This window comes from Gavialis gangeticus, unplaced genomic scaffold (assembly GCF_001723915.1).
Source record: "Gavialis gangeticus isolate Ggan-Ray unplaced genomic scaffold, GavGan_comp1, whole genome shotgun sequence".
NCBI lineage: Eukaryota > Metazoa > Chordata > Crocodylia > Gavialidae > Gavialis > Gavialis gangeticus.
The window spans coordinates 15,123,182-15,133,942 of record NW_017728994.1 but is presented as its reverse complement, the minus strand read 5'-3'; the positions used below and the strand labels follow the sequence as shown (position 1 = coordinate 15,133,942).

Here is a 10,761-nt window from a genome sequence, read left to right as displayed (position 1 = left end):
CCAGCCCCTCCAGAAGCTCCCTTACTAAGTCCTCGCTAAAATGTAGTTAAAAATAAATTCATATACACATTTACATTGCTTTCTCACATGGTGGGGGGATTGCCACGAGGTTGCCTGCTGGAGACAGGACAGAGCATAGGGGAGTGCAAGAGGCAGGGTTTTTGGGTGACTGTGGTTTGGCAGGGATGGGGGGGTAGCATGAAGCTGCTAGCGAGGAGGCAGAAACTCTGGAGGCATGGGATTAGTAATAGGGGTATTACTTACATGTGCCTCCTGCTGAAATTCATTAGGAAAGAGCACTGGGGGTAGACTGGTATTTGGCTCCCCCAGTGGAATTTATGGGGAATTGCACACGGAACTTAATTCATTCAAAAGCTTGATGTGTACAAACACAATGCACCAAAATAAACAAGTTTAAAATTTTTAATGCTCATTAAGTTAATGAGGATTAAACACCATGGTGTAAAAGTGCCATTAGTCTTCAGGGCTTGCTTAAAAAGGAAATTGGATTCAGATAAAGGTTAAGACCTTTGGGTGCTTGCCACTTTAAGAGCTGAGGCAGGCAGCTGGCAGATGCCTGATTAGGGCAGCCATTGTAGGACCCAGCTTACGTAGGGGGAGGCAGTAGTTTGCTGCCAGTGGCTGTGAGGGAAACATCAGCCGGCTGACCTATGGCTTGAGAACATCCTGGGGGTAGGAGCAGGAGCTATGGAGATGGCATGGAGGCTCCTTGGTCCTGGGCATGACCTAAAACTGCACCCTGTCAGGATAGGGAGCCCTGGTGGGACTGCCTGTGGTGGGGCAGACTCAATTAAATGCCAGGACTACTAACCTACCTGGTGAAAGGTGGATGGGGTGACTTAACCCCAGCCAGATGGGTCATTGTGAGAGCTGTGGAAGTAGTGGAGCCAGGTATGCTCATTTGCAGGTGCCTGAGTCCAGCAGGGATATGAGATCCTGGAGGCCCCAGAGTGGGTAGTTGGTGAACATGTTGTGAGGCCCCACACAGAGTAGGCCTGAAGGCCAGCGCAAGGGCCAGCCCCATGAGTAGCTAGTTGTAAATATGATAAGGATACCCCAGGATGGGGTGTAGTGTAGAGATGCCTGGTGAGGAGCTTGGGGCAAATGCAGCCCAGCATTGGTCCAAGGCTACGCCACATACAGTAGGGGAACTTGCGGGAACCACAGTTGCTATGTGGTGGTACCAGGGAGAGAATAGCCAAGCCCAAAAGTCCATGAGGGGTTGCTCAAGAGGAGCTAGGGCAGTGGAATGTGGCCTGTGATGGGTAGTATGCAAGAGGCCCCTGTGTGAGCAGGCAGAGTGAGTGTGAGAGTGAAAAGAGCCCAATTATAGACTGAGTTTGCCCTGGCCTCAGGCTGGGGGAAGTAATCATAATCTGGATGCTATCTGTGAGGCTTGGGCTGCAGTGTAGGGGAGGTTTGGAGCCATGGATAGCACCCTCTGGCATTGGGGCAAAGAATGGGCAGCCTTCCACTTAAGAAATCAAGTTAACAAACAACTTGTGGCAGGCAAGATGGGGCAAACTGCCCTAGGCAGGTGGGCTGGTCCCTTTGGGATCTGGCCACGAAGTTGCCCCCTGTCACATTAAGGAAAAACAAACTATTCCTGATTGATTCCCTGTGTGGACATTCTTATTGTGAAACAAGCAAGCTTTATTTCAAATTAACATAATATATTTCTGAAGTGAATTAAGCTATTTTGGGATAAGGTGATCTTACTCTGTAAATAAGGGTTTACACTTTGTGAATCAGTCAGGAATACCTGTTCTGGAATAACTTCCTAGATAAGGTCTTTGGTTACCTTCAATTTTTCAGTGACTGACTGTTTCTGAAAATACTGCATCAAAACAATTCAGTAGTGAAATATTTTTGGCATATATAATGTACTGGAAAATTTAAGATGTAGTTTAACCAAAAGCACTTTTACTGAATACAGTTGTAGAAAATGTATTGCCAAATAGAAAAGACTTTGTATGCTAATCATGAGCATATTTTCTGTTGTTTGTCTGATGTAAGAAAAAAAATCCAAATGAGTTGAGATGTGTTTTGTTGATATGGCAGCAGATGGTAAGTCTCAATTAGAGAGAGTATTATCTGTTTGGCTTTATTATAATACAGTTTTAAATTGAATACAGTTCCAGTGAAAAATCAGATGCAACAGAATTGATTCTGGTATCCACAGGATTCTTTTGTTCTCTCACCATCAGACTGCACAATGTACAAATACCAGTTACCTACAGAAAATACTAACCACAAATTTAAAATGAACGAATACATTTTAATAAAACTTTTCTGCTGTAATTGTAGTGAAGTCTTGCTAAGAAATCAGTCCTTAGCTGGCATTTAGGCTGAATTTTATATTTGTATCTACAGGGGTTACCTTGGTCCTGGAGGGATAGGAGATGATGGAAAATACCCTAACTGCACAGGTGGAGCAGCAGGTTACATTGATAAGTGGTTGCTTGGAGAAGATCATATCTATCACTACCCTACCTTTAAGGTAATTCATTATCACAGGGGCTGCCTTACTGAACCCCTTGCAATATGTAAATTGTTTTGCCTCTAGCTTTTAAAATGATTGCATTGCTGGTTTTACAATTCAGATTTTTTTTCTCTTCCCACTACATTAGTCAAATAGAGCAAGAGAAATAATGTTTTTAATCACTAGTGTAACATTACCTTACTGTTTCTTTGCTTCATGAATACAAAAAATGATGCAAAAAGTCTTAAGAATGAGAAATGAGGAAATGTAGTTATTTGGATAACCTTAACTCTAGCTCTGTTTTTCTTATAACTTCACATACTGGTCTGTCTTGAATTCATTAAAACATCAATGTATATTAATATTTATTAATGCTATCCAATATTTAATGAATATATTACATTTAGTGATATAGTGATGTTGATAAAAACAAGCTTATGAAATACTTAACAAATAATGTTGGTATACCACACTATTGCTGGTAGGTGTTGTAGGGTCTTGGCGCCCTCTTTGTGGGTAGATTCATAGATTCATAAATATAGGGTCAGAAGGGACCTTGCAGATCTTCTAATCTGACCCCCTGCTCTGGGCAGGAGGGAAAACTGGGCTCAAATGACCCCAGCTAGGTAATCATCAAGCCTCCTCTTAAAGACCCCCAAGGTAAGAGCCAGCACTACTTCCCTTGGAAGTCCCTTGCCCCCCAGTGACATCAGGGTGAGACCCAGTCTTGGTGCTGCCTAAATGGTCCAGGCACTGACCATTCACTCCCGCCATGTCTTTCATGTTGTTACTGGGGAGGCAGTTCCCTGTTGGCAACCCGAGGGGGGTCTCATCCTTGGAATGTCTTTGTGGGGCTCAAAACCTCCCCTTTACCCCCACCCTTACCATGTCTTCGGTCTAGGTAGACGCTGCTCCGCGTAGGTCTCCCACACTGCCCGCCTTGGAAAGGATGGGCCTTCTTGGCTGTCAATCTTTGGGGGTCCACCCCTCATCTCCGAGTCAGCTTCCCCTCTGGGAGAACTAAACTTGCCCCATCTGGGGCTAATGGTAACTTAAACTGAATGTCTGGCTTGTGCCAGTGGGGCTTCCAAGATTCCCTCTCTCGGGGCCCTTGATCCTCTGGGGATACTCGTCCATTCCCTTTCCTCCCAATAGACACGGGTACAGGCAAACGTCCTGTGCCCAGCTTCTACCCGTTCCCCTGGTGTCACCTCCTTGGGGCCTGGCTGTGGTCCAGTTGCCCTGGTTGGCATCCCCTCCTTCTGGAGCCTCATGATCCCCCGCGCTCTGCCTGCTGTGGGGTTGTCTGTCGGTGCCTGCAAGCTAGAGGAGGCATCTCCCGCTACAGTGCCCAAGCCCCTGGTTGGAGCTTTGTGGCTCCCTGGCAGCATCCCATGTAGAGGTTGCCCCTCCATGGGGCTCCCTTGCTCCTGCCGGTCCCCAAGGCCACCTTCTTCCTCCCTGGTTGGGGTTCTCCGGTGGGCACCTGGCTCCTTGCTGAGGCAGCTGGAGTTGGAGCCTGCCAGCTCTGCAGCTGGCGTCTTGCAGCCAGCATTCCGCTCCCGGCTTCTCAGCCTCCCTCCAGCTGTTTCCCCCGCTGCCTTTTGAGCAGCCCACGCTGCCCAGAAGCCACACCCCCAGCCTTCGCCAATACGCAGGCACAGGCAACTGCAGAACTGCTGAGCCTGCGTATGTGTTTCCTCCCGGCTGCTGCTTGTCCCAGCTCCTAAGGTAAGTGTCAGGGTGCATTGGTCAGGGGTCTGGGCCTATTTGGTGCGGATTCCACCTCCCCTCTCACACACACCCATTACTGATTTTCTCTCAGATATAGGTTTCCCTCACTGTATGCAGGTTCTGTATGTACAAATTCTCTTATGTGATGACCCTTTTAATACCAAAAATGTGTTATGTGCAAGGTAAATTCACTCTTATGTGATTGGTGTGGTAGAAGCCCACAGTAAGCTACTTTGTGCGGTGCATTGTGGGAGTGATGTGCACCATAATATAGTTTCCTTTGTGGATTTGTGCTCCTCGCTCATTGTCTGCGACATGTGTTTCTGTAGTTGCCGTTTCCATTATGATAGTGCCCTGTGCTTGTGTGTACTGTCTGCTGTTGGGGAGTACCAACATTGTCTTGTAAAAGTGATAGAAATGGGTCTGGGGATCAGTATTGGAATGTATCCCTATTTGTCACATTGTAAAGTGGGTTCCCTTTATGGGAATTCGAGATAAGCGCCATTTTCCAGGAATGCATATACAGCATAAAGTGAGGGAAACCTGAATTGTAAAACAGAAATGAGTCCAATATTCAGTTTTCTTTTTATTTGCTTGCTTGCTTAGTCTTGTGTGAGTGTAAGTAGAGAAACTATTTACAGACAGCAAAGTCAAACACATTAATTTTTCATTTAATTCTTAAATAGTTACATCAAGGTCTGCATGCTTTTGATACTTGGTTTGGATGTATGTATCTCTGAGATTTAAAAATGAGTCAAATGAAGATAATTCAAATAGTCCTTTTAAGCTTGTGAGTATTACGTCTTTTCTTTTCTTTTCTTTTCGTTTTACTGGAAGCTGAAGCATCTGAGAATGCTGAGGTTTTCCTCAGACAATAAGTAACTTGAAATGGGGAACCCCTTAAGTTGTCAACTGTATGCAGAGATATCATAGATGTTATTGCTGGTTAGAAATGTGACATTCCTATAATTTAAAAAAACTGTGAAGGCTGGAGTTTCTTCAATAAACTGAACTTGTCTGTTTAAAATTATTGAGAGCTTAATTCAAGCCATTCTGCTACCAGAAGTCAAGCGGTTCTCCCCATAAGAGCTTTCAGCCGGTAGTCTTTCAGTCCATCCTGGGTTTCCATCTACAGTGGTCCTACATTTTTACTGGAATATCTTCACCATGGATCTTTTGTATGTGTTTTAAGAAAGCTGTTGGAGCAACAAGCTGTAAATCTGTACTTTGCCAAGATGACAGTGGAAGAAAGAGAGAGGAAGCTAGCTGTGTTTATTTAGTTAGTCTACAATGGTAAATATTGACTCTGCATTCTGAAGTCATGCAGAAGGCAGGGTAGATATGCACCTTTATAGACTAACTAAATAAGATCTTAGAGAGAGAGCACAAAATTTCACTTCATCAAATGCTATGAAAGGACAGAATACAGTATGAAGTAGAGTAAGTGATTAGAATACAATGATGGAAAAGCAGGATGGAGAGAAAGGAGGGAGGGGGAGTGCTGTGAGCAACATACAAGCAAAGAAGCCATACAGACAAAGGAGCCAGAAAAGCTAATCCAGGTAATGGGATAAGAATCCATACGCCCTGTTTTAACCATACTTAACACAATCCAGTCTGTGGTTGATTTCTTGTTCTGCAATATTCCATTCAAACTGGTTTTTAATGATTTTCTGCCTGAAAAAAAAAACAATTTTGAGGTCATCAATGGAGTGTTCAGGGAGGCTGAGGTATTCTGCCACAGGCTTTTATGTCTTTCTGCAGCTGATGTCAGACTGGAGTTCATCATTCTTACACCTGGAGTTTGCCCTGTCTGTTTTGTGTAGACAGCTGATGGGTATTGTAAGCTGGTGATGACATATATGACATTGGTAGAGGTGCAGGTGAATGAATCTTGGATGTTGTACTCCTTGCTATTTGGTCCAGTTGCTGTGGTCTGTACTGATGTGGAGGACCAGCAGGCATTTGGGTCCATTGAAAGACCCGGTGCTTTGGTGAGGATGGGAGTTAGGTAGTTTGTTGCTTGAAACCTTGTTTGAGATTGAGGGAGTAGGATTTGTAATCCAGGACAGGTCATTGTTTTCCAGGAGGGGCTGGAGATCATTAATGATGTGTCTTAAGTGTTCAAGTTGGAGTCTGTAGGTGACAACCAAAAATATTCTGTTATCCTTGTCCTGGGTTTGGTATTGTAGTATGTTGGAGTGAGGTCTGAGTCTGACCTTTTGATTTGAATGACTATAGTTTTATTATTGTAGTGTAATTTTAGGAATCCCTGCTCCAGTTCTTTAAGGTGTGCATCCTCAACAGTGGAATCAGAGCAGACCTGGTTGTAATATAGCTTAGCTGAAGATGATAGATGTAGTAGTGTGCTTAAGGTGAAAGTTGATAACATGAAGGTAGCTGTAGCACTTGGTTGGCTTCCAATAAAACATGGTGGCAATGTGGCAAACATTTGCTGCACTAAAATCCATCTGCTGTTTAGAGTATTCCAGAGCTGGTTTGATGGAGGGTGGAAGTTGTTAAGGTCTTGGTGAAACCTCTCTAGAGTTTACTTCCCATGTGTCCATATTATGAAGATGTCATCCATGTTCTGAAGTATACCAGGGTGATGAGAAGCTAGGTATGGGGGAAAGGAACTTCAAGGTCTCATATAAATATGTCAGCATACTGCAGAGCAGTATTTGAGCCTGTGGCAATGCCTTTTTTTTTTTGTAAGCATAGGGAGTCCCCAAAACTGAAATAGTTGTATGTGAGGACACAATGGGAGAGTGTAATGGAAACACAGGCCAAAATAACTGCTGATGATATATGGTTGAGAGAACCTATCTTTTTGGAGTCAAATAATTTGGCAACTGAGACAAAATACTCTTTGGTTGTTGGCAGCTCTTGCTAAAAGCTCAGAAATACCTTAGTAACTTTGCATCTTTCAAAGCTTTGTATGTGGAAAAGGAGCTGTTCTGGCAAATATCTGTGCCTTCGTGATTCTTCCTTTGCAGAATAGGTTTTTCTCAGAGAAGAGGCAAGAGGGTTTTTTGGGGGATTTGTTGGTCTCCCAGTTGGAAACAATCATTGACATCCTTTCTCTGGCTTCTCAGTACCACATTCTTGAGAAATGAAGGATGCTGAGGGGGACTCTACACGAAAATGAAGCATAGAAACAGCTGATGTAACCTCTTTGTCAATGGAGCTGAAGTCTTTGTGGTTACACCAAAGATGAGCTGGTCTAGCTTCATATAATCTCAAATGAGCAAAAGTGCTTTTCTTAATCATTTTCCATCCTAATTTGTAGAATAGTATTTTTTTTACCATTGTAAATATTTAATTGTAACATTGCACTCAATATTTCAAACTTCCTGCTGCTATTGAGAGAGTGTGTTTTTGCTAGGTGTATTTAGAACACCTCCATTTTTTTTGCAAGTTTGTTTCCATTCTTTAGCATTTCTCTTCAGCTTTTTCTTCTATATCTTTATGTTTTAGCTCTGACAAATATTTCATGGAATGATTAAAAACAAATAGACAATTATTGATCTCTGCCAGGTGTTGGGAATGCAGCATGGCTTTCCCAAGTCCCTCCAAATCAACTATGGAAAAGTTAAACTGATCTCCTACTTATTGGGAATGGCTGAAGAACATGAGGAAATTGCAGTTCAAAGATTTTAAATATTTACAAGATACATTATACTTGCAGTTATTTACATTAATTAAACTGGAAAGCATTTTAGAAAGACACAGGTATTTATTGTGTTGGTTCAGCTGCCTAAAATCCCTATTAAAACACATTTCCAAGAGACAGACTGAGAAAATTCAAGAAATAAACTAACAGGTGTTTGCCAATTATGATAAACTGTCATTGGGAAAATAGACTTTATTTTTGTAATAGGATTCAAAGAACTGGGATACAGAGTCTTAACTACTAGGTGAAATTTAATTCCATTGAGACTAAAAGTTGCTTTCTGATGGTTCTTTGGTAGCTTGTATGAGGTAAGCTGGCAGACAAACTGTGCAAGATGCACACCATACAATCTTCTATGCTATTTGTCCTTAATGAAAACAACGGTTGACACGTGCAGCGGAGATGCTAAGTTTTAACTGTGCTGTAGAGAAATACTCCTCAACACTGGAACTGGTTCTTTCAGGGTAGTCTTGAGGTATGCTGGTAGGTTGGTATGAGGAACAGTATGTGGGGGAGAAAATAAAGCCTTCAGACTTCAAGGCTGCTCAATGATGTGTTGAAGTCAACTTTATTTCTTAACTCAGTAGTCTGCTTTTAGACAACAAGGCCCTCATGCCATCATAAATGGGAGCCTTGACATTGATTTCAGAAAAAATGTAGAATCATGCCTCACCATTGTCTAAGGATATAAGAGAAATGAGAAGTGTAAAGATAGTCACTGGCATTCAGGAAAAACTATTTTATCTAGCGGTATGTCAGCTGGAACATTGGGTGTTATTTTTAACTTTATTTTTGAATGGGTGTGCTAAACATAATTGCCTTTGCAGAGGCTTGGCACTCACTTTCCCATCTTGCTTCATGCTAGACTCTGTATTTCTTCTGCAAACCTAACATTACTTGCAATGGTTAATTTGCAGAGGTAAAATGCAAACAGTTAGATTTCAGTAGCAATGTTAATCTGATTCTATTATACCTCTACTTTAAATTTATAACCAGGAATGTATAAACCTAATTATATAACAGAAAGGATTGGGAACCACTAAATGCAACCTATCTGACTTAATGGTGATTTTGAAACCTTGATTCTTGCATTTTTGAGTAACTTATTTTAGCAAATGCAACACTATAGTGATATGTTCTTAATTTGAATTTTCTTTAATTTTTACATGAAACTGCCTGTGCTATAATATTAGGATTTAATTGGTCCCAATTAATCTTGATAATATTTCATTCTGATGATGGACATTCATATTTTGGCTTCTAGTAGTTGTGGTCTTGTTCATCCTCATCATTTAGATACTACTGCTGTCCTGTTCTTTGCTCCTTTCAGTGTTTCACAATACTTTGTATCATGAATAATAATGGTAAGTTAGGAGCAGGTAGGTCCATTCAAATATCTTGGACCACTGGAGAAACATTAACTTCTTTAATTCAACAGTCAGTCAGCAATACTGAAGTCCTCGACTCCAGGAAAGCTGACTTTGACAAGCTCAGGAGGCTCGTTGTTGAGGCCCTAAGGGACCATGACTTGACAGAAAGAGGAGTCCAAGAGGAGTGGTTGCTCCTCAAGGGAGTGATCCTGATAGCACAAGGGATGGCCATCCTATCTCGGAGGAAGGGTAACAAAAGGGTGCAGCAGCCCCCTTAGCTCAACAGGGAACTTGACGACCTCCTATGCCTCAAAATAGAGTCTTACAAAGGATGGTAGACCTGAATTACCACCAAGGAGGAGTACTCAGCATTGGACTGTACCTGCAGGGAGCGGATCAGGAAAGCCAAGGCTGCAACTGAGCTCCATCTGGCTTCACGTATCAAGGATAACAGAGAGTCCTTTTTTAGATATGTATGAGTCAGAAAAAAGCCAAGGGTAACATTGGACCCCTGCTGAACCAAATGAAGCAGCTGATAACCAACACCCAGGAAAAGGCCAGCCTGCTTAATGGGTACTTTGCATCGGTCTTTCATCAGTCCAATGGGACTGCCCTACCTAGCAAGATGTGGGATGGCCAGGGTGAGAGTGTATTTATACCCAGCCTCAGTGTTGATCTAGCAAAGGATCACCTTGAGAGGTTGGACACCTTCAAGTCAGCTGGTCCTCACAGATTACACCCTAGGGTACTCAAGGAGCTGGCAGGTGTCATAGTCCAAACATTGGCAAAAATATTCAAAAATTCGTGGTGCTCAGCTAAAGTACCTGAAGACTGGCCAATGTGGTACCCATCTTCAAGAAAGGCAGAAAGTATATCCTGGGAATTACAGGCCAATCAGCTTGACCTTAACCCCTGGTAAGATTCTTGAGAAAATTATCAAGGAGACCCTTCTGGATAAGCTGGCTGAGGGCAACATCCTGAGGGATAGCCAGCACAGGTTTGTCATGGGTAGGTCTTGCCTGACCAATCTCATCTCCTTCTATGACAAGGCCATGTATCACCTTGCCAAGGGAGAAGAGATTGATGTCATATACCTGGACTTTAAAAAAGCCTTTGATCTGGTGTCCCATGACCTCCTCATGGAAAAATTGGCCAACTGTGGCCTCGGCTACACCAGTCTGATGGCTGGGAAATTGGCTCCAAGGTCAGACCCAGAGAGTAGTGGTCGATGGCAGCAAGTCATTATGGCACTCCATGACCAGTGGCATCCCCCAAGGCTCTGTCCTTAGACCGGTTCTCTTTAACATCTTTATAAATGATGTGGACGTGGACACTGGTGTCAGAAGCACACTGGCTAAGTTTGCTGATGACACTAAACTTTGGGGCATTGCATCCACACCTGAGGACAGGCTAGTGATCCAGGCTGACTTGGATAAGCTTAGTAAGTGGGCAGACACAAACCTGATGGCGTTCAATACCAA

The 10,761-nt window shown here is 43.0% G+C and overlaps 1 protein-coding gene across 1 annotated transcript in view; it reads left to right on the top strand.

Moving 5' to 3' along the window:
* Positions 1 to 10,761, top strand: part of LOC109287345 (heparan-alpha-glucosaminide N-acetyltransferase-like) — a 356,204-nt gene that overhangs the window by 213,824 nt on the left and 131,619 nt on the right. The window contains 1 exon segment of the mRNA XM_019502327.1: positions 2,395 to 2,521. Within this exon segment, the coding sequence (XP_019357872.1) occupies positions 2,395 to 2,521 (127 nt within the window).